General features: G+C 35.2%; 2 protein-coding genes and 1 pseudogene across 2 annotated transcripts; 1 reads left to right on the forward strand and 2 right to left on the reverse strand.

The window, feature by feature from the left end:
- The first annotated feature begins 2,861 nt into the window (after nt 1-2,861).
- Nucleotides 2,862-4,076, forward strand: LOC110703768 (annotated as a pseudogene).
- A 147-nt stretch (nt 4,077-4,223) lies between these two features.
- Nucleotides 4,224-6,413, reverse strand: LOC110703767 (protein trichome birefringence-like 36). Its single transcript, XM_021881552.1, has 5 exons — nt 5,862-6,413; nt 5,352-5,523; nt 5,090-5,271; nt 4,841-4,999; nt 4,224-4,616 (listed from the first exon to the last, which is right to left on the reverse strand). Exons 1-5 carry the CDS (start codon nt 6,215-6,217, stop codon nt 4,319-4,321), a joined length of 1,167 nt encoding a protein of 388 aa, XP_021737244.1. The 5' UTR covers nt 6,218-6,413; the 3' UTR covers nt 4,224-4,318.
- A 3,107-nt stretch (nt 6,414-9,520) lies between these two features.
- Nucleotides 9,521-15,244, reverse strand: LOC110703769 (peptidyl-prolyl cis-trans isomerase FKBP17-2, chloroplastic-like). Its single transcript, XM_021881553.1, has 3 exons — nt 14,759-15,244; nt 12,184-12,228; nt 9,521-10,304 (listed from the first exon to the last, which is right to left on the reverse strand). The coding sequence occupies exons 1-3, from the start codon at nt 15,133-15,135 to the stop codon at nt 9,950-9,952; spliced, it is 777 nt and encodes a 258-aa protein (XP_021737245.1). The 5' UTR covers nt 15,136-15,244; the 3' UTR covers nt 9,521-9,949.
- Between the last annotated feature and the right edge of the window lie 9,454 nt (nt 15,245-24,698).

Genomic DNA, 24,698 nt, shown 5'->3' on the forward strand with positions numbered 1-24,698 from the left:
CCTGAGAAATTATTGTCAAGTTCATCATCAGTCTCACATCCTTTTGCAGCACTTGAAGAAGGCATGAGTTTGAGTATTTGCTCAAATTGTTGTTGAGTCAAAGTTATGTTTCCACCACCTTGAAATCCACTCTGAGCTACTGCAGCTAGCTTAGGTGGTGGTCTGTTATTGCTCCACTTTTGTTCTGAGTTTCTAGGTTGTCCTTTCACAGAATTTCCAGGCCTATATTTAGAGTGCCATGTTGGATATCCAACTACAGTCCAACATCTGTTTTGACTTTGCCCTTTACCACTACAAGCTGAACATTTTTCAGAGAAATTTGTTCTGCTACCCTACTTACTATACATAGCATAGGCATCATTGTCAGATACAGGAAGCTGAAGAACTTCCCTTTGGCTTTCTTCTTGTTGCAATATGGAGCAAGCAGTGTCAACAGTAGGCAAAGGTGTCATCATGAGAAGCTGTGTTCTCATGGCACTATACTGGTCACTAAGACCATTAAGAAACTGGAAGAGTCTACTCTCTTCTTGATATTTAGCTATTGCATTCAAAAGGTTTCTCATTTCAGCTGTTGTTTCAGTGACCACTGGCATAGCATTCATAGAGTCAAGCTCTTCCCACAGACTAGACATAACAGTATAATAAACATTCACGGTGTTACTGTTTTGCTTAAGACTATACAAATCTTTGTTTAGTTTGTATTTCCTAGATCCATTTGCCATGGAAAATCGTTTTTCAAGCTGTACCCATGTCTCTCTAGCAGTATTAACATAAAGCACATACTTCTTGATAGTATCTGATAAGCAAGAATGGATCCAGGAAATTACCATAGAATTGCAGGTATCCCACTGATCTGTCTTCACAACATCTTCTGCATATGCTGATCTGAGCACAGTTCCCAGCACAAATCCAATCTTCTTCTTTGAGGTAAGAGCTATCTCCATGGATCTTCTCCAGGATCTATAGTCTGCTGCTCCTGTGAGCTTGTCAATGGAGATGTGACGAGGGTTAAATCGGTCGCTACAATCTAACTCTCAATCAAACAATACTTATACGAACACCCTATAACCAAGTACAATGGCAAATAAAGGTTCGGTCCACGAGGAACGAGAGTAATTGCAAATCAATCTTAAACCTAAGCTAGTTCGAAATCAATGGAAAATGGTGTTCTAAAATAATACTAATAAGATGGAATAAATCAATAAACTAAGACACTAGGGAGAACGGGAATTCACCAAACCATCGGTAACTACGCAACAAGGAATCACAGAGACAAACGGGATATGCAAAGACTATATGTCTGATCAATATCATGTGATAGGAAGACAACGGGCAATACTAAGCTTGGATTTCTCATGCACTTAACATTACTCGATACATAATCAAACCACATTCAATAATGAAATACTCAATTCACAATCTCTTGTTCAAATCAAGGATATCATGCAATCAAATTCAAGATTCTAGGTTAGCTACTCCTATTATAATGAATTAACATGCAATCGCATATAATCAATTTAATCACAATCCGTTTATCAAAATCAATCCTCAATTACATAGATTACCTAGGCCGGGTTTCATCCCGAAACCCTAGCTAGGAGACTACTCACACATATTCATAATCAAAGCAATAATGAATTCCAAAAGCATAATAGATATAAACATGAATTCTGATTAAGGAATAATAAAGCTTGATTAATAAACACGAATGAATAATACCAATTGTATTGATGCGAATCAATGGAAAAGTTCAGAACTTTGATATCCGTCGTCAATGAATAATACAAAGAACCTTCGCAAATCTTGCTTCAAATCAATCCAAGAAAACTAAAATCTCTAGGAAATTCTCTAAGAAAACTAATGAATCTCTAATACTAAGAACGTTCTCCAATAACTCTCTACAAAGGCTCTCAAAACTATCTCCAAAACTGTCTCTGGAATCCTCTTAAAGTTGGGCCTTATATACGTCTTCTAATTCGGAGAAGTCAAGCGCGCAGTTAACCCTGGATCAGCACGGCCGTGCTGTATTTGGCACGGCCGTGCTAGCTTGTCAGTAAGTAAACCGGGTTTCTTCTTCAAATTGGCACGACCGTGCTATATATGGCACGACCGTGCAGCTTCCTGGCACGGCCGTGCTGAATTTGGCACGGCCGTGCTAATGCCTGGCACGGCCGTGCTGAATCTGGCACGGCCGTGCTAATGCCTGGCACGGCCGTGCTGAATCTGGCACTGGCACGGGCATGGAAATTGGCTTGGCACGGCCGTGCTAATGCCTGGCACGGCCGTGCTGAATCTGGCACTGGCACGGGCATGGAAATTGGCTTGGCACGGCCGTGCTAATGCCTGGCACGGCCGTGCTGAATCTGGCACGGCCGTGCTAATGCCTGGCACGGCCGTGCTGAATCTGGCACGGCCGTGCAGCATAGGCAGGAAGGTTGCAGGCACTTTGGTCTTCTTAAAACAGTCACAACTTCTTTTCCAGAGCTCCGTTTGAGGCGTGCAATATATCGTTGGAAAGCTCTTCAAGTCTACTTTCAATGCAATTGGAATCACTCCATTATCATTTGTTATACCGAAAGTTGTGAGCAAAATAGTGAACAGGTGTCATATTTGTGAACTGTTCTGCCTTGCCTGCTACTTAACTTGCCTTTCAAGGCCTTGAGAACCGCAGCAAAGCCTTAACTTGGTGGACTAGGATCGATCATAGCCTGATTACGCACCAATGGTTCGGGACTCGACATAACTTGGTCAACTATACCTGTTATCACACCAAAAACAGACGAAACCCGTGAAGCACGTAATATGAAGGAAACGAGTGTAACAAGGCAATAAAAGACCAAAACGGGCCTAAATACATCCAAAATCACCCATTTATATGCCTTAAAGCGCGCCCTAATGTGCGCTTGTCAAGATGGAATAAGATCCATCATTAGGGTGCAAATAGAGCACACTATTAGTATCAGTTGCCATCAAGATGGATTTTTTGAGAAAGAAAGAGAGATTTTAGCAACAAATTTCTGAAGGAAAGATCTGTTTCAAGGTTTCAATAAAATCCCGATTTTGCACAACCTGGCTCTGATACCATAAAGAGTGAAATACCAGGTGCAAGGGGATTGTAAACAGAGAAGAAAGAGTAGAGAGAAGAGGGAGAGTCTGTGATAATATTCAGATCAAAAACAGATTACAATTCCTTAGAGAAAAAGTAAGAAAACTAGCTGGGAATATAAACACTACATGACAAAGTCACCTAACCAATCAACACTAATCATTGGTCACTGAATACAAGGAACCTGCGAGTAAGCTACAGCACGACAGGTGGTATACCAACATTGGAGCAGCAGCTGTTATAGCTGTCATACAACAGCCAATACTTAACCATGATTAGGAAGATGGTTAGAACAAAGGTTATACCCTTATTATACACATTTAATCTCAGCATCCGACCCGGATCCGATTGAAGACTTTTGCTTATCCACCGGAGGATCCAAACCCAGTGATACAAGCTGTATGAACAGCAATGCAACAGTGGAAGATTTTATTTTCACAGGCATAAAATTGCCAGGAAACTTCACAAACACAGGTTTCACTTCAAAACCTGTTAATGCCAATGTATTCCCTGGGCTAAACACCTTAGGACTTTCATTGGTGCGAGCTGACTTTGGCGTGGGTGGTGTTAATGTTCCACATTACCACCCAAGAGCTACAGAAATCGCGTATGTTTTGGAGGGAAAAATTTATTAAGGATTTGTTGACACTCAGGGAAAAATATTTGCCAAAGTAATTGAAAAAGGCGAGGTTATGGTGTTTCCTAGGGGTATGTTGCATTTCCAAATGAATGTTGGGGAGTCCCCTGCAGCTATTTTAGGGAGTTTCGACAGCCAGAATCCCGGCTTAATGAAAATACCATCAACCATTTTTGGGTCTGACATCAATGAAGAGCTTCTAGAGAAGGCTTTTGGGTTGAGCTCAAAAGATCTTCGAAAATTGAAAAAGAAGTTCAGCTCATCCTAAGTTTTTGATTAAGTTCTGTTATCTTTACTGTACTAATCTTACATATTAGTGTATTTATTTACTGATGTGTTCATGATGATGTGCTGCTACATGCTGTTTTCATAGAAACTATCAGAATTCATATTTTCATGAAAGACACCATAATTATAATTTTATAGTAATTGTCATTCTTCTAAATGATTTAAAAACCCATTCAAATTAAAGACTAGGACTGTGATCAAAACACTATTGGATAAATAATTGCGGAGGTAATTAGAGAAATATCGATTCACTTGGCTTACAATATTGGATAAATAATTGCCTTAGATTAGAGAATTGCACTTAGCATTTCATTCCAAGCATCAGGAACCCCAGGAAGGCACCAGTGACTGCAGTCAGAGTTGTGTTCTTTCAGATTTTGGTTTATTTCTTGTGCCAAATCCCTGCTGTACACCGAGGGGTGTCCGTCTCTTCGAAGGCCAGATATGTTGGTAATATCTTGCAGATACACCGGAAATCTCATCTTTCTTAGAACTTCTTTGAGGATCATTGTAGGTCCAGCAATATGAGGGTGACTGAAATATAGTAGAGGCTCCTTTTGTTTGTAGCATTTCCAGCCATTTTCCCTGCCATAATAAATTTAATCTTAAAGATGAATCGACTTAATTAGATTGAAAAGGAAGAAAACAGAGTTTAATGCTTTGTTGTGCGAGTAGGGAAATATGTAGATGCCAACTAGCTTAGCTGGTTAATTATCGAGGGGGAAGGGATCAAACCTCGACTCTGCCACAAACCTTTGTGGTTGAAGATGATCTTGGTAATTAAATAAGCATTTAGTTGGTGGATATACCTGTTGTGTCTAGGTGACATGCTGCGAAAAATGACCCGAGTTTTGTGAGGATCTAAATTTAAATCAACCCATTTAGCCCATGTTGTGAGTCCTTTCTCATAGGCAACCATTGGATTCAAATTGCTTATAATTCTGTTTCCTTCCATGAAATAATCCCACCTACAAACAGTTTCAAATTAGAGTATGATCTAAGCAAAAAAAAACAATCATGCAGAACTGAACAAAAGCAAACAAAGCGGAATGTCCTACGCTCTAGACTTGATTGAGTGTGTCCACCAGTGTGCTGAATCGAACACAAGCACATCGACTCCTCTCCAATACTTTGCATTCTCTTCAATCATATCAAGATGCAAAACTCGCTTATGCTGAGGACTTCTTTTTAGTTCTACTAGTAGAGGTGCCCAAGAAAACTCAATCGACATCTCAAAGTCCTGAAATTAATCATTCAATTCAAATAATGAACCAAACAATGTAGCTTGAAACGCGAGTTATCTAGACATGGAGCATTTACCAGGGCATGGAAGGCCATTGTAGGACCATTGTATGTCACCCGTTTTCGGCCAGTTGGAATGACTCCTTGGACAAGGCAAACAAGAGACTCCCATTGGTTTCTCATTATTGAATCCCCAACTAACATTAATCTTTTTCTCCTCATCTTTCCCAGGAAATGAAGTGCATCAAATCTTGAATGATCAAGTAAGAAGTGGCATCATAATTTTACAGCAAGAAATTGTATCATTGTACTAAAAAAACTTATAAATTATGACTAGTTGACACTAGCATTACACTGCTTTACCACATAAATTTGGGTACAAACTCTAATATAGAATCAACCTTTTGGCCTTTTGGGTTGAACTAATGTTATTTTTCCTAGAAGATTTTCACATTATTTTACTTACCTGGGAAATTTTGTCAAATTACTGTACAGTGTTACAGTGTATGCTTCATCAAACATGGAGCTATTTTAAGGGAATAAACAAATAGAAAAACAAGCAAAATAGCAAACAGAATATGTTGTTACCTAGGAATAGAACACTTAAAAGGTTGCCATCTCCATTTTTGATAATCCGAATCCGGGCGTCCATTCTTAAGGCAAGTTACAGCAGTGCTGAGATACGGGCAGCTTGAATCATAGAGAGGGTACGATTCATCAAACACCCATTTCCCCAATGTGAAGTCACACGATGACTTGGCTCCTGCCGCAGCTCGGTTTCGGGTTTGGGCCATGTTAAGCTCGCTAGCACTATCATCCTCATTAAGCCATGCCTCTTCTTGAACATCATCATAATGATCTAAAAATGACGTTGCATGAAAAATGCTAAGGGAAATTATGATCATAAAACATAACAAATATTTTGGTGTTCCCTTCATTCTCATTTTAATTATGTTTTTTTGTGTGGATTAGTGAACTAGCTTTGTGCTTGTTTTTATGCAAGTATAAAAGTAATAAAACACATTGTTAAGAAGAGATCATGATATTAATTAAGGTTGTCTTTTATTTTATTTTTTATTTTTTGTAAATTTTTTAACTTTTTTGGGGTGTAGAAGCCTAGAAGGTAGTCTCTTGTCTCGCCTTTCATTGCGGTGGAATTGGATTGCAAATTTATTGCAACTTGTGTTCTTCATTACATATTATGGTCACTTTATTTGGTGGGAGAGGTAGTGGTAGAGCTGTCAAAAGCTGATCTGACCCGAAATATTAACCCTAACCCGACTCTAACCCTAACCCGTCTGAATCCAAAAAAATGGTGACCCAAACCCGACCTGAAACCAACCCTAGACCCGAGTTGACCCAAGTACTTGAGACCCGAACCCGACCATAACCCGACCTAGAGAGGACCCGACCCGAATGTGACCCGTAAATTATTGACCTGAATCAAACCCGACTCGAACCCGAGAATGACCCAAATCCGATTTAACCCGTCAAAACCTGAATTCAACCAGACCCGAGGTCAACCCGACCTGTTCCTAACCCGACTCGAATTTAAACCCTACCTGTTACAAACCCGACCCGAAATCAACCCGACTTGTTATTGATCCGACCCAAATTCAACCCGACTTGTTATTGCCCTGACCCGAATTTAAACTCGACCTATTACTAACCCGAATTTAAACGTATTTGAGGCTATATGAGGTGAGTGAGGTGAATCGGTGATAGTGATTTTGTCTAATTAAATCAGCCAAATTGTTTTTTTTTTTTCTAAATTTAAATTATCTTCAAATTAAACTTCCATATAACTACTTATAATCCTTTTATTGATAATTTTTTTTTAAAATTTTAGTACTCACTTGTTTATTTTAATATTTTTTAAAATGTTTTAAATTATACAATTTGATTTGGAGCTTTAAAAAAAAAAATTTAAACATTTTATTGACTTGAACCGAACCCAACTCGAACATGAGAATGACCCGACTTAATTATAACCCGCAAATTATTGACTTGAACCGAACCCGACTCGAACCCGATAATGACCCGACCTAATTATAATTCGCAAATAATTGACTTGAATCGAACCCGACTCGAACCCGAATAGGACCCTAACTTGTTTAAACCCGTAAAAACCCGACCTGTTTTTCACCCGACCCGAATGTAACCCGACCTTTTATTGACCCGACCTAAACCTGACCCAAACCCGATAAGATGTATAACCCAACGTGACCCTACTCAAGCATGACCCAACCCGAATCCGACCCACATAAGTCCCGACATTCACTCGTACTGACCCGATCCGAGATGACCTGACCCACACTAACCCGACTCAAATCCGACCCATTTACCCGAATTTACAGCTCTAGGTAGTGGTAGGATTATGGTAATCGCTTAGAAAAATATTAGGGTGATGTTAATTATCCTCATTTCAAGGATAGTTAGTCTAATCAATAGTGTGGAAAGAAAAAGTAATAATATGATGATGATGATAGTTGTCTAGTGACTCAAATGCTTATACGTAGTATATATATTTGAAATAACTCAAATGCTTCTAAACATATGGTAAATTCCGTTCAAAATAAAAAAAAAAAAAAAAAAAAAAAATTAATATGCATGATAAAATAATAATAATAAAGATCTCCATTCACATATAAATGTATATATTTTGATGTTATACAATTGTTGAATATAAAATAAGTTATAAAATAAGTTAATTACTTATTCTTTCTAATATAACGCGACCATAGAATATAGTTGAGAACATAATGTGTTGAAATTAAACTTTATAAAATATATATTATCTATGTTTCTCATTAGTTGCAACAAATGAGCAATATAAGACATAAAGAATTGATTGTAGTTCAAAAAAAAAAAAAAAACTTTGATGATTAATCTTGTGGCCCATTGTGTTACATTTTCCTTTAGATACATCAAATTATTATAGTTTGGTTTGATAAAATAAAGTTGCATGGTTAACAAGAGGTTGGTCCTTGTGGTTATGAGTATTCAATAACAGGGCAATATTATACACATAATAATTTAACATGTTGTATACCACTCCAAGAATTTAAAGTCTATTAATATTGGCAGAACTTGATTTGATTTAATACAAGTCCGAGCTACCTATCTTTAAAAAAATAATAAATAAAAATAAAAAGTTAGCTAGGTGGCATTTAAGTTTAACATGAGATTATGAGATTGAAACAAACCGAAATTTGTTTCCCGCAACTGAAGGATTGAGTGGGACTGTGGGACAATGCTGAATTTGTAAATTTACAATGTCAAAAAGCAAATGAGTCAAAATGATAACAGGCATGTTATTGCTGCTTCAAGGCTGTATCTAGTCCTCACCTTTAGGCCCCTTATGGATATAATTGCCTTCACAAATTTACTACAATTCACATAAACTCTCTACACAAACGGCTTTTAGGACAAAGCAATATTTTCAACCTGTGGACGTCATATAACATAATTAGCTAAAGTCTTAAGGGTAATATCATAAATTTAAAATCAAATCTTGTCTAAATCATTTTCCTTTCCACATCATTAAACTAAATAGCGTTTTCAATCTGTTTCATCTGCATTCATACTTAATAACCATCATGTATCTTTCTGTGTGCGTAACAACACAAAAATATAGCTTCAGGGTAGTGCACATTCATAATATTAAGCAAATCATTTTTCAATTTGCTTCTACTTATACTCCCATTATACTCGTAAGAAACTTAAAGGGGGTTGTTTCCTTTGGTGACTCAACACCCTGATGATGCAGGAAACTTCAGACATTCTCTTAAAGGAAGAATACTGCAAATGTTTGGTCAATGCTTCACACAAAACCTCATTGCTTTGTACATCACTTACGCAATTTGGTTTAATTCACAAAACCACATCGCTTTGTACAGTGACAGAGTTCAGGAAAGCTACAATGAAGCTGAGATATGCTGCAGGCCTGCAGCAGTGGTGAAGCACGTCGTCGCTTGATTTTTTGTTGAATATACAAGCAACTCCTTCAGAGCAACTACTGTTGCTGCTCTAAGAACAAACGAATTAACTTTTGAGTCCTTCAGAGCATGTAGCCTTCTTCAAGACAGATTTTAAAAAAAAGTGATGAACTTATATGATGTCTGATTTACATTTGAGCCCCTAACTTCAACCACAGGAACCTACAAACATTAAAAAAAAGAACGTTTTCTCTTGACAAACACATACAAAGAAACATACAAATTAACATGAGAATTTGGATTAGGATCTCTCTCAAAATATTCCATAATCTTTACCCCTGGGAAATTAAATCATCTCCTTACATAACAAGCAACAAAACTTGGGTATTAACAACAAAAGATATTCCTCCATAACATTACTGCAAAGCATTGGAACTTGACCTTAGATTCAAAGTTAGGAGTGACAGGGTCACTCTTTCCCTCAAACAGACCGTATCCAACAACATTCACCTGGGCTAGAGATCGAAGCAACTAACGCAGCTAAAAATAAAACATTACAAATAAGATAACCCTGTCATCCTAAATATTGTATGCTTAATCTTAAATGATTCTTGTATTTTTTTAAAAAAGTAGTATAAATATTCAAATGTACAATTGATAGCAAACAGAAAGTTTTTTTCGGAAGGCATTTTTAATTTTTTTTTTTTTGGATAAAATTGCTACACTATAAGAATTACATCAAGCAGGTGCAATAGAAACTCGATCAACCTCAACAATATACTCAAGGGCAGCACAGGGAGGAATAGAGACATCGGAACCAAAATCAGCACCATTGTCACAATAACCCAGTTTAGGAGGGACAATGACTCTTCTTTTACCTCCGCCCTTCATTGTCTTTAACACATACTCTATCCCTTCACACATTCCTCTAGTGTATGGCCTTGACCCCATTACAAGAGCAAGTGATCTGTTATTCTTACCAAATGTATCAACAAACACTTCACCACTATCTTTGACGCTACCTTTTAAGTCTATTACTACCAAGTCCCCTGTTCTTGGAGTAGCACCACCACCAATTCTCATGTTATAGTACCTAAATCAATGCGATGAACATGCAAATCAAGTAGATATTCTAGAACTAATACATTTAAATGTTTTAGAACTAATACATGCAAATTAAAAAGTACATGTACAGCAACAAGACAAGCAAAATATTCTAGAATTTATACATGCAAATCAAGTAGATATTCTAGAACTAATACATTTAAATATTTTAGAACTAATACATGCAAATTAAAAAGTACATGTACAGCAACAAGACAAGCAAAATATTCTAGAATTTATACATGCAAATCAAGTAGATCTTCTAGAACTAATGTACATGCCAATCAACAAATACATGCACTGCAAGAACACCTTACATTTTTACAGAAATAAATTAAAGAATTAATTAAATAAAAACTCAAGAACAGAAAACAAATGTGAGAATTGTCCTTGTATTTTTTAATTACTAAAAACAAAATATCTCCCTCAATAGTTTTATTTATTGTACTCACATCCTATTCATTTTATAAAAAAAATAAATAAATAAATAAATAAATGATTGTAATTTGTGATTTGTATTCAACAAAGAAAATATGTTGTATCATTTCAATGTGTATTTTTATATTATCAATTTTTATAAATATAATTTTCACTACTACACCATTAATGATATAAAATGGCATAGGCATGCATTGGAGATCAAGCAAAATGCACATAAGCACCAACAACAAGAAAAATAAAACGCAAAAATAGTACAATTTTTGTTAAAAGACCATCTCTAAATTGATAATTAAGGCCAAAGATTAGGTTTTAATATCAACCACGCCCCTCACATAAATGTCTGTTAGACTTGAAATATCAATGCAATTTGAGTTTTTCTATACCACAATGTTAAGAAGGGGTATATGACATTTGGAGCCACAACATATATGTTTTTCACCAATGCATGGTTCGTGCAGGCGAATGCACGATCCACATGGTGCATCTCTTCCAAAAAAAAATCGGAAAGAACATTGCTTAGAAATATAAAGAACATTTAGTTTAAGTGAAAAGAACATATTATAGAATTGTAAAGAACATTGTATAGAAATGTAAAGAACATTCAGTTAAAGTGCAAAGAACATGTTATAAAATTGTAATGAACATAATGTGCAATTAAATAATGTTCTTTATTTTCATGTTCTTTGATTGTCAGAATAATGTACTTTTATTTGTGACATATGTTAATTGTTTATTTTGAAATATTCTTTTAATTTTGTCTTTAGATTATGGTTGTTGAATAAAAATAATGTTCATTACAATATATTATCATTAGAGATGATAAAAAGTTCGGGTCGGGTTGGGTCTTAACATAATATCTCGTGTCAAACCGAAAAAATGTAGTGGGCTTTTCGGATTTTTTTTCGGGCCGAGTTTGGATTTTTTTTAACTAAAAATTCACTTTTAGGCTTGTCTAAACCCGCCCTATTTTCGGGCCGGGCCAAGTCGGGTCGGGCCAAAGTTGATCACCTCTAATTATCATGTTTTTAATTAATATTACGGATGTTCTTTAGATATATATATAAAGAACATGAAGTTGGATGTTTTTTTTTTACAAAATAGGTATATATTCTTTATAAAACAACTATATGTTCATTACAATACAGCTATATATGATGTTCTTTATGAAATAACTATATGTTCTTTATAAAACAAATGTATGTTATTTACTGAACAACGGAATATTCATTCCGCGTTTTTAAAGAGAAAACGGATGCACGGAGCATCGTGCATCCGCCTCCATAGAAAAAATTTCAGTTTTTGACTGAGTTGGTATTTTAACTATTTGTTAATGAATATACAAAAATTGCAAATATTGAAAATGTTCGTAAAAGTTAGAAGAATGAAGAACTTACATTAACTAAGCAATAATAAAGTAGAAAATATACCTTATGCCATTTGGTAATATAACCTCTTCTTCCTTCTCCAAATCCCTATATATGAGAAAGAAAAAGGTTAGATGTATTTATTATCATATACTTAATTAAACGTAGTGACATAATAAAGCATAAAATGTACATAGGTTAACTATTGGTAACACTCTACTTCATCGCACCATATATACCATTATTAATTCTAACTGCATCTTATGCCATACCCATATCCATACGGCCATACCCTATTATTCACCCAAGTCCTCTTAACTTTTTTTTTTGACAGCCAGGAAAAGGGAATTACCCCCTACAAACATAAGTAATAGAAATACAATGAAAAACAAGCATAAGCTCATTGATCTCCTTTGTAAACATTCTGCAACCTTGCCAGCCTGTGTTGATCCCTTGAATCCAGCTGAGCGTTCTTGTGTCCTCTTAACTTTAGGACAAGTATTTGCTAGCTAGTTTTTTTTTTTTTTTTTTTTTTTTTTTTTTTGGGGGTGGGGGGGGGGGGAATTTGCTAGCTAATTGATTCATATGCTACAAGCCTATTCTCAAAGGATAAAAAAAACATAATAAAAAAAATAGGAGATGAATAAAATTAAAGTCCCAAGCCCTATAACACTTTATTCCACTATTCATATACACCGGTTTGAGTTCTGTTGGTGATTCATGAACTCCCTCCTTTTTAAAATACTTTCTTCACTTTCCACTTCAGGTCCTTTTTAAATACTTGCTTCATTACCTTACTTAGAAAGTTTGTACAATATTTAATTTATTTTTTAAAATTAGTGGACCTAATATAAATCATATTCTATTAATTTCATATTCACTCTCCTCCAACTCTCTCAACTAATATTTTTTTATTTATTTTTTTATTTTTTTTTTACAATTTTCTATTCTTCAACCTATCCCACTACTTCCTTATTTTATTACTTTATTCAATTTCTCCTAAAACTCCGCACATGGAGAAATAGAGCAAGTATTTATAAAAGGATGAAAATAATTTTCAATAACCATTATAGATTTATAATTAGTTTTTTTATAAACAAAAAAAAATTATGACAATGTTGATCAAAATAAAGGATTATGAAAAATATATTAGATATAAAATAATTAAAATTATATTAAGAATTTTATTTATAACTATATACATTTGTGTTAAAGATATGCCAATTTTTTTTTTCACTTTCAGTAATTATATTTATATTTAAAAGATTAGATAATTATTTTATATAAGATTCCTTTTTTTTTATTTCTTTAATAGAATATTATTCCCAAAAAAAAAAAAAAAAACTAGGACAAACAAGAAATGACATGTGTTATTGCTTTTAGTATATAGTTATTGATGAAACATAATCACGATAGTACTTGTGAGAATTGTTAACACATACTTGTCCAACATTAACATCTTAGAAGTTATACTTAGATCATGTTTTTTCACTTTATTTTTGCTAAAGTGAAATTATGTAAGACTAAACTTATTTTTAATGCACTAAAATTATTTTACTACATTTTCTATTATATTTGTTCTTTTAAATTACTTATATTTACTATATTTGTTCTTTTAAATTACTTATATTTACGGATCAAAATTTATTTTTATTTCAAATAAAATTATTTTTATACACAATCATTCTAGTTAAATTTATGCATTTATGCTAAAGATAGCCATCACGACTTATCATGTACTCATACTCTCATAGCTAATGTGTCATGCCAATTTGTTGTTGGTGTACATGTGATTGAGACTACACTTGGTAGGGAGGACCCATGTTCGATCCCACGCAACAATAATTGGGAGGGAACTAGAACTTAACCATACAGAATTGATCCCGAATCCGGATTAGTTCAAAGGGTGAATTGGGTGAAACAAAAAAAAAAGAAAAAAAAAAAAAAAAAAAAAAAAAAAGCTAATGTGACGTATAATCGATTAAAAATTTAATTCGTAAATGATAAACATGATTCAAAATTCAATTCGTAAATGCTAAGCACGAAGTAGTGATATAAAGGAGATACCTACACTATTTTTGCATAGTTTTTGGCTTTGAATACTTTACTCATTAATTCACCAAGCATCAATATCAAATAAAAATACTCCCTATTATCTGATCAAATGCACGTATGCCTATTAATTCTAGTCAATTCGTCAGATTCGGGTAAGATTTTGGGTCATTATAAAATATAATTAGTGGGTCAAATCAGGTTGATTTTGGGTCGGGACAAATCAGGTTCTTGCTTTCTCTCAAATAACTCAGAGTTTGGAATGGGGTCGGGTTAGGAGTTGACCGGTCTTTTTTACTGAGCAAAAGAGGGAGCTCTTACATAGTTACAGAGTAGTTACAGACATGCCTCAAAGTATGAGCGAAATATGAGGATTAAATGCACGAATTAACAGGTCTAAATGCACACAATGTATACTTCAATTCAAATTCTTAAAGAACAAATAAAAAAAATTTAGATTGTTTTTAGGAATTTAATTAAGTGGTCATCAATCTCGCATTTTCACCAAGAAGTAGCTAATGTATCATAAAGATGAACTTGTAAGTGTAATTGAAAATAGCAAAAGAAAATGAAAATCATAACTTGCCTAGTGTTAGCTTGCTCCTGAGAAACTTCAAAACGAGTCTTAACTTGCTCAGAAATAACCCCAACAGCAAGAAAACCAACCCAAGCAAGACCTGCGCCGAGGCCGAAACGACGGGTCAAGGAAGAAGCTATCCAATCAGTTGAATCTGCAGTGGTTGAACCCTTAACATTATCATTCTTAATACTGGTATTATTATTAGTTTCTAATACTTTGGGTGTAATTGGCTTCTCTAAGGAACTTGAGCTTAGTTGAGGTGTTTGAGAAGGCGGAGTAGTTGGTGGTTGAGGTGGTGGTGTTTTTGAACATGGTGATAGTTGGTGTGTTCGTGAGAGTGGGGTGGAAAGAAATGGCGGTGATGTAAAGGAAGAAGAAGCCATTTTATCTTGATAAATTATTGATGATGTTTAAGATTTTCTTTCTTTATTTATTTGTTTATGTTTTATTGTATTCAAGTCTTCAAGATGATTTTTGATGAGATGATAAGTAGGGTGTCCAAATGACCACACATATGGGTCACTTTCTTGTGAGCCCACCTTATCAATTAGAGAAGGAGAAACATAATGACTATCAACCAATGCAAATATGTAATAGGGTCTATTTGTCTTCATCGAAAAAATAGGATAGCATCACATAGTTGTAATACCTTGTATTTTTATATATTTTTTATTTAAAAATAAATATTTTGGAAAGTATTTAAATAATTTAAAATATTTTATTTATGACATTTCAATTACTTCCTCCGTTTTTTTTTTTTATTATTGCACCATAGGGGTTGGATGCAAATATTTTGATAGTGGAAAAAAGTAAGAGAGAAAGGTAAAAATACAAAATTGCCCATGTGACATATTGATAAACTAAAAAGTAAGTGTGAAAAAGCAAGGATATGTTGGGTAATTGTAGTGTGAACACAAATAATTTTTTTCCTAAAGAGGAAATGATGCAATATTTGTGAAACTTCCTTAAAAGGCAAGTGGTGCAATAATAAAAGAACGGAGGAAGTATTTATTTTAAATAAGTTTGGAAATATTTTGTAAAAGGAAAGTTTATTTAATTAATTATTTTACTAAAGTTGAGTTTAATTTAGAAAAATTTTATTTTAGTAAAATTTTATTAGGAAAGGGGTTAGAAAGATTAAAAGGGGAAGTTTAGGTAAGAAGGGATTCCAGAGAAAGGGGTATAAATATTAATCACTTGGGCAAATTAAACTTTTCCCTATAGAGAAAACCCAAGGTAAACTTTCTCTCTCTTCTCCTTTATTTTTCTCCTTTTTCTTTCTTTTTTCCCCCTTCCCCTTGTTTTCGGTTTACCACCGACGGCCACCACCACCACCGCCGGGCCGTCGGCCACCAGCAACACCAGTTGGCAGCAACGGCTACCACCAGCGGCTGGCAGCAGCCGGTGGTGGTGGCCAACCTGCTATTCGGCCTCCTTCCATACAAAAAAAAATTGATCTTTCTTTTAATTTTTGTTTAAACCTTAGATCTAATTGTTAAATATGGGTTTTGTGATTAATATTATGATGTTTGATTATAAGTAGTACGTAATTTAATTTTCAGATTTTAATTCTAATTAAAAAGCCCTAAATTCATAAATTATTAATTAATGAAGGATTATGATTTAGGATGGTTTGAGTCTTTGATTTAAGTTTTTTAAAGCTTAATCACAACAAGTTCTCATTAATATATAATGTTGGAATTGTTGGTAGTATATTAAAAATCAAGTTTCGTTAAGGAATTTTAATTACCCATTAATTGGGATTAAAGTATAAGATTCTAAATAAAATTTCACCTTATTTTAATTAAATTATGAGTGGTTTAATAAGAGTCTATATTGCTGAAAATTTGTATGGAGAGGATTTTAATGCTCTGTTATTATTTTAAGGAAAATTTGCAAATTACCACCCAAAAATAGTATCAATTTCTAAATAACCACCCAATTAAAATTTTATTTTAAATTACCACCCACTAAAATAATTTTTTATGCAAATTACCACCTTTTTCAATTTTCCGTTTGATTTCAGGTGAGTGGGGCCCACATTCGTTATTTCCCTCCTAAATTTTTTTATTTTCTTTCGAGTTCACATTGTAAGCTATTCCTCTCTCAATTTTCTCATTTAATTCTCTCTACAAATTCACCTAACTCCATAAATTCTGACCCGGTCTTCAAATTTAGATCCTAAATTGTAGATTAAAACCCTAAATTAGTTTAAGTTGAGAGAAAAATTTGCTCCTGTGTAATTGGGGTTTAACTTGAAGGTTGTTTGCGAAAATCACCATTGTTGGGCGTCTGCTGGGGACCACGTGCTGAGTTCATTGACCTGACAATTGCTTGCTGTCAATGGCGACGTCAGAGGTTAGCAATTTAGTTCCTTGTCTTTAATTTTATAAGTTGTTGGTTGGTGATGGTAGAATTGCAATTTTGTTGAAAGTTAGGGTTTAATTTGTACTTAGTTGAATTATTTAATACATTTCAGTTATTGTTTAATTGTTGGTTAATTTTTTAAGTATAGATGTTGGTAGGACAGTGATGTAGGGTATATGTTTAATGCTGCTATGTATGTATGTTTGGTTTAAAAAAGTCTTCATTTTTTCCTAAATCTCCTTATTTTGCTATTACATGCACAGATTGCTGGTCCTGTTCAATTAGTTGATTTTAAGGTTAGGTTAGGGGGTGTGTTTGTGAACAAAAAAATAAGGGGGAAGACTTTCTGTGGCTATGAGGGTGGCTGGGAATATTGGAGGTATAAGTGTAAATTGAGTGAAATGTCAGTGGACTTGCTGAGGGAATCTTGTATTTGGGGTTTGTGAAGCTAGACTTACATGTGCCAGACTCATGGAATATTTGGTACAAACAAAAGGGAAAGACTTGGTCAAATGGTAAAAAAGAAATTTTGAGTGAAGATGATGTAAAGGGCTTTTTGGAGACAAAGACAAAGAATGGGTTTGTTGTAGTGTATTGTACTAGCCAAGTACCCAGTATTGTACAACCCACCCAAAACAGAAAAACCAAAGCTGATAAGCCCACTAAACTTAGGAGAAGCCCTAGGTTTAAGCTGAATGTGGAAAATATAGATAAGGTTGTAGATCAGACTGAAGAGGGAGGTCCATATGAGACCGTGACAGGGAAGAAATCATCAAGGAAGAGATTGTTCTCTGAGAGTGTTAAAGGGAAGAAGAAGCAAGGGGAACAGGAAGGTAGTTCTGGGAGAAATACAGTGAAGGGAAAGGGAAAGTGTACAACCAAGGGTAGGAGGAAGAAGAAGACAGGGAGGGAGGTTGAGTTGGAAACAAAAGCTGAATCTGGCTCCTCCAGCTCTGATTGTTATGACACTGACCCTGATTGGGATATAGGGGAAGAGAAGGGGTTAGATGAGGATGCTGAACTTGAAGAAAATGTGAACAACACTATTCAGAACATAATTCAAGAGGTCAACCTAAGTTTGGAGTGTGTGAAAGATAAGAGAGAGGATGAGTTGCAGAACAAGGAGTTGATCATTGAAAGTGAATTGTTGAGCAAAGAAGTTTTTTTGCAGAGAGAGTTTAGTTCTAATTCAGAGGAGTTGGATAGCCCTAAGTGTTCTGATGATGAAGAAGACAAGTACCCATGGTTTCATGCCTCAACAGACTTCAAGAAACCAATAGTCTTGGTGAAAGGACAGAAGTTTATCAACAGTAAACTGCTTAGGAGAGCATTGAGGGTTCATGCAGTTGAGAATAGATATGAATATTGGTACTTGCACAATGACATCAGCAAGTTAACCATCCAGTGCAGGAGGAGATGTCAGTGTAAATGGAATGTAAAAAATACTTGTGTTGGGAGGGAGGAGATGCCATTTTAAGGTGGTTGCTAGGAGATCTGTCAACCAAGATTTTTGGCAGATTAAGAATGTGAATCTTAAGCATAGGTGTGTAAGGGTAAAAAGCAATCTCAATCTTACTGCTGAATTTCTAGTTGAGAAGTACATTGAGGATTGGAGAAGAGATCCAGGGTGGAAGCTAAAGGGATTCATTAGGAGGGTGTTAACTGATCTTGGCATAGAAATTACTTATAGCAAAGCTTGGATGTCAAGGGCAAGAGAAAAGCTAATGATCTATGGTTCAGCATCACAACAGTATGCCAGAGTTTGGGACTATGGAAAGGCTCTCATGAAGTATAACCCTGGGACACAATGTAATGTTGTTATTGATGGGATTGAGCAACCTGAGCCCCCATTATTCCTTAGGATGTTTGTTTGCCTAGCTCCTATGGCAAAGGGATTTTTGTCTAGTTGTAGACCCTTAATAGGGGTTGATGGATGTCATCTCAAGGGTCCATACCCAGGGCAGATACTTGTTGCAGTAGGGAAGGATGGCAACAACAATATTTATCCCATTGCATGGGCTACCTGTGAAATAGAGAACACAGAGACATGGGTGTGGTTCCTAGAGAGCCTAATGAAGTCCTTAAAAGATGAAAATGAAGGGCTTGGGTTCACCTTTATGTCAGACAGACAAAAGGTGATGAATTACTTACTACTAATATATTATTTTTCAACCTAACATACATTCTTTTTTATGTAATGCATTACTTTTGATATTAAAACAGGGGTTGTTAGAAGCTTTCCAGCAGGTAGTCCCTAATGCAGACACAAGGTATTGTGTCAGACACATTTGGGCCAACTTCAAGTTGCAGTTTAGTGGAGCAACAATCAAAGAGCTATTTTGGGCAGCAGCCAGGGCTACAACACAGGTATACATTCACCTCAAATTGGCTATCTGTGACTGTCTGTGACTGTGAGTGTGTGAGTGAATCAGTGACTGTCTGTGAGTGTGAGTCAATGACTGAATGAGTAACTGTCACTGTCTTGTGAGTGTGAGTGAATCTTTGTGACTGTGACTGAATCTCTGTGACTGTGTGTGGCTGTTTGTTTAGCTGAATCTGTTTATGTAGGTGTGTGTGTAAGTGTGGTTGTAAATGTGTTCTTTTCCTTTTTGTAGTTTGATTTTGAAGTGGCAATGGAGTCAATAAGGTTCTTGTCTGAGGATGCATTTGAATACCTAGCTGACATCCCAGCTGAGCATTGGTCTAGACATGCTTTTAGTTCATTCCCAAAGTCAAACATGTTGCTTAACAATGTTTGTGAAACTTTCAATGTTGTGATCAAAGAAGCTAGGGATAAGCCCATATTGACTCAGATGGAGTGGCTTAGGAGGTATATGATGAAAAGAAACAATGATAAATGGGAAAGTTATGGAAAAATGGAGGGAAAAGTAGTTCCATATGTAAGAAAGGCATTCCAAAGGATAGAACCAGCAGCTAGGCATTGCATTGTGCAAGTATCTAGAGGTGACACTTATGAAGTGGAGCTTAATTCTGACATAGTTAAAGTGGACCTAAGCAAAGGTACTTGCACTTGCTATCATTGGGAGCTAACTGGTATCCCTTGTGTCTATGCATATGCATGCATCATGGACAAAAGGGCAGACCCTGAAGAGTATGTGGACAGTGCTTACTTTGTGTCCACATACATGTTAGCATACAAGTATGAGGTTGCACCTATGCCTGGTCCAAACCATTGGGAGAAGGTGAAGCTAAGGTAGCCACTACCACCAGCCATCAAAGTACAGCCTGGGAGGCCTAAGAGTAAGAAAAGAAAGCTGGAACAGGGAGAAATTGTGGGGCAGAGCCAGCAAGAAGAGAAACCAGTTAAGAGAAGGGCAACATGTAAGAATTGTGGCCAGCTTGGACACTATGCTAAGACCTGCAAAAACCCATCAGTGACACCAGTGGCTGTATCATCCCCTAAGAAAGAAGGTGGTAGACCACATTTGAATACTGAGTGGGTGAATGACCAAAGGAAGATGAAAGCAGAAAGGGCATCAAGAAAGGTGATTTAAAGTTAATTTATGCTAATTGTAGTGTAGGTTTTAAGTTTTTTAGCACTAAAAGTTTTTTTTTTTTTTCAGAGTGTTGTTGGTGGTACACCTGGACCACATAGTATAGCCAGGAAGAAGTTCCCCCAGGAAGAGCATAGAAAGAAGCAGCAGCAGAGTGGTCAACAACAGAGTCAGCATCAAAGTGAGCACCAGACTCAACAGCAGACTCAGCAGAGCCAGGCTTCAACTACAACAGCTGCCACAGCCTATGCACAAGATTCAGAAGCACCAAGAAGCAAGTTGCACACTATTAGAATGACTAGGGAATAGAGTACTTTGAAACAATCTTAGTTGAACAATGAAATGTTTTTTTTTTTTTAAACAATCTTAGTATTTGAACAATGTTAAGTCTTTTTTTATGTAGTTGAACAATGATGACTGCCTTTGTTTCAATATTTTGGATTCTGTTTTGAATTGGTGAATGACTAGTTGTTGATTGCATTGGCAAGATAATTATTTTGAATTTTGTTAATACTTTTTGTTGTTTTATTTCAATGATTATGTGATTGTGTCATTGATGCCAAAATACAAACAACTCATGCCAAAATTGATACCAAAATAACTTGTTTCATTGATACCAAAATAACTTGTTTCATTCATACTACATACAAATAACACCACAAATCATCATTTTAATCAGCACACCTCCCACTCAAACCAACTTATTAAGTACAACACTACCTAAAACTAATAACACTAAACACATAAGAACTACAATAACCAAAAGCTTGCTGTCAGAACCACCATTGCTGTGGAGCATCTTCTTCCTGTCACCATTTAGGGCCTTGCATTTCAATGTCAGAGTATCCACCTCATTGAGCAAGCATCTTCTTTGGGCAGTGAGATCATCAACCTGAACTTTGAGTGTGTTCACTTCACCCTTCATCAACTTTTTGTCAAGCACCAACTGGTTAATCACCTCTCTCTGCCACTCAGTCCCTTCACTATCAACCCATTCAAAACACTTACACCCCCTAGTTTCAGTGTTAGGGTCATAGAACTTGCAAGCCTTGAATTTCTTGCCTGGGTTAGAAGTAGTCCATGATGTCAACTTTGCAAAAGGCAAGCCACAGTTGCATTTCTTCTGGTTTGTGGGAGATGTGTTATTCCAAGACATTATCAGACCTAAAATAAGCATAAAACAAGTCAGTTAAATCAACAATAACAACAACCAACCAAGTACATAACACTGCTTACTCACACCTATTCACTGTGGTGGTTGGCCACCATAATCAGGATAACCAGGGGGTGGCCAAGTCCCATTTTGCTTCATCCTGTACTCAAGTATACAGTCAGCCAAGAAACCAGGCTCATCTGTGCTTCCAACATGTATGGTGTAAAACTCCTGATTAGGTAATCTCCTAATCATCTTGAACAAATCTCCATCATCTTCTAAAGTCCAATACTTTCCTTTATATAAGTACTGGAATATGGGGTACAAAATGTCAATTGATCCTTCTATAGGATCATCCATATCACGAAGTTGATCTTCAAATGCTATTGCAGTATCTTGTAAGTTACTTTTGCCAATCTTATATTCAAGGTCAATAACTATAGTCAAATACTTAAATCTGAGAACCACCTTATTCTCTTCCATTTCTGCCACAATAATTCCAACAACAAATAAACATAACAGCTTAAAACATGCTTCAACCAATTCTAAGAGTACTTAATTAAGTGTAAAAATTGCAAACACAACTTACCCAGTACTAACAGAAATTTAATGACAAAACACCTAAATTGGGCAAACAACATGAACCCTAATTAACTAAACAGTTAGTTTCCCTCAACTCGATTGGAAAATAATCCTAATTTGCGAAGAAAGTAAACCCTAATCAACTAATCAACAAGTTTTCCCCAATTTCAGCACAATTAGTATCTTGTAAATTTAAAGAATGTAATAGGTTACCTGATGCGAATTCACCTCTAACGCTTCTTCAAGATGTTACAGCAAATACAAGGGCCTGAAATTTGAGGAATTTAGGGAAATTTTGATGTACAAATCGCAAATTAGGGTAGGAGTAATGTTAAATAGGGGAAAATCGGGGAGAAATTCAATTAGGAAGGGGAAAATAGCCGTTACTAGCCGTTAGGTGGGCCCCACTCACCTGAAATCAAATGGAAAATTGAAAAAGGTGGTAATCTGCATAAAAAAATATTTTAGTGGGTGGTAATTTAAAATAAAATTTTAATTGGGTGGTTATTTAGAAATTGATACTATTTTTGGGTGGTAATTTGCAAATTTTCCTTATTTTAAATTATAGAAGACTTTGAAGTGAGTGATTTCTATTAGTCGTGGCAATATTAAGATCGTATTCAATGTACGTTCGCGTACTTAGCATATTTTTTTATGATGTAGTAGCATGCTACATGTGATTAATTGATTACAAGTAGTATCATGCTAGATTATGAATGGAAAATTGTGATTTGATTTATATTGGTGATTGAATTATGAAGCATGACTTATTTGTGATGGATTAATGATTGAAAATAATAGTTTGGCATGTTGAGTATGAACCATACTTTTATTTATGGCATGATAGAAAGCATGTTTAATTAAACTAAATGTTTGTTTTGGTTTGGAATATTAAGGAAATTTTATTATAGTTCATATAATTTTTATTGATACTATAAGCATGGGAAATGAGTTATGTAAGTGTCTATATGCACGAGGAATAAATTGTATGTTGGTGCCTTAGTGTAGTTAAGGTGTTTTTAACACCGAGGGATAGGATTTGGCGCATTAAGCGTTTAAGGTGTCTTTGTCACCGAGGTAGATTTAAAAAGAGTTCAACATTAAATATTATGTGGTCACTAATTATTCAAGAATTAAATTGGAGTGTTTAATTGTTTGAATAACTATTATGATTGTATGATTATGGTTTGAGAGTCATCACCAAGTTTAATAAAATGTAAATAACATAAAGTGAAAGATATTACGCACCAAAACACTTGGAACGTATACACCTTGAGTTTGAATATATATGGGAGTTATGGGGTTTTATATTTAACCTTAATTTCTACTGGGAGTACAGGACGCTGTATTTTCCTTTTATTATTATGCGCAGGAATTCCGCCACTCACGAGTGGCACGGTTAGCTCCCGTGTTAGTAACCCTTTATTGGGGCAGGTTAGGGGGGAAACCTGTTCGATGTGTAATCAAAACTAAATAAATTATTTAGTTACTTAGTTGAGAAGTTTTATTGTATGTTGTGTGCTTGAAAACAGGTGCAACAAGGTAAGTTGTGTGTTGATAGGTAAAAGCATGTTAGTGTGTTTAAATACGCTAATGTACTCAGCTTTGCTGATTGTGTGTTTGTTGGGCTTGTCTTTATCTTGGCTCTGTGATGACCCATTTTTAATGGAGAGCAGTGGAAATAAGTAGAGAGAAGCTTTTCAGGTGATGAACCATATCCATGATTGGCATGAGTGAAGAGAAAATCATGCTAGTTTCCATAAGTTTATGATGTGTTATTGCTTTAATTATATTATGATATTTCTATTGCGAGACTAATGTAAAGGGTTTTAAATTGAATTGGTTTTTTTTAAAGGGCCTACAATAATTCCAAGTTGTAGGTTTAACTTTCTTTTCATGAGTTGACTTTTACGTTGAGTCGTTTTAAATATTTTAAAGGAGAGTCTTCTGTTGTGTGTCTTTGATAGTTGCCTTAGCCATTTTCACAGTGGCGGTAATAACTTAGATTTTCCTATATAAATTTTTAAACAGGGCAAGACATATATTTTAAAAGAAAAGAATTTCTAGGGTGTTATAATAGTAAATAAGTACTCCATTTGTTTTGTAATAATCATAATATATACTAGATATTCCAGATGAAGTATTAATGTATTATGGTGGTTGGGCTTAGGTTTGGAAATTTTGGAACAGCTAAAGGTGATTGTACAGTGGTAAACGTAACTGCCATCGAGTAGAGTGACTTAAGAAAACCCTTTTCTAATACTTGAGTAAGTAAAAGTAGGGTGAAATAACAGATTGTTTTACCACTTTTCTGTTGTAAATAATTTGG

The sequence above is a fragment of the Chenopodium quinoa genome, unplaced genomic scaffold, assembly GCF_001683475.1.
Source record: "Chenopodium quinoa cultivar QQ74 unplaced genomic scaffold, ASM168347v1, whole genome shotgun sequence".
NCBI lineage: Eukaryota > Viridiplantae > Streptophyta > Magnoliopsida > Caryophyllales > Amaranthaceae > Chenopodium > Chenopodium quinoa.

Excerpts from the sequence above, each read along its gene's own strand:
- LOC110703767 (XM_021881552.1), bottom strand. The coding sequence starts at position 6,217 with ATGAGAATGAAGGGAACACCAAAATATTTGTTATGTTTTATGATCATA. Across the intron at positions 5,524-5,861 it reads TTTAAGTGTTCTATTCCTAG|ATTTGATGCACTTCATTTCC; the intron begins GTAACAACATAT and ends TGATCATTCAAG. Across the intron at positions 4,617-4,840 it reads ATGTCACCTAGACACAACAG|GGAAAATGGCTGGAAATGCT; the intron begins GTATATCCACCA and ends TTATTATGGCAG.
- LOC110703769 (XM_021881553.1), bottom strand. The coding sequence starts at position 15,135 with ATGGCTTCTTCTTCCTTTACATCACCGCCATTTCTTTCCACCCCACTC. Across the intron at positions 12,229-14,758 it reads CAGGAGCAAGCTAACACTAG|GGATTTGGAGAAGGAAGAAG; the intron begins GCAAGTTATGAT and ends TCTCATATATAG. Across the intron at positions 10,305-12,183 it reads ATATTACCAAATGGCATAAG|GTACTATAACATGAGAATTG; the intron begins GTATATTTTCTA and ends GCATTGATTTAG.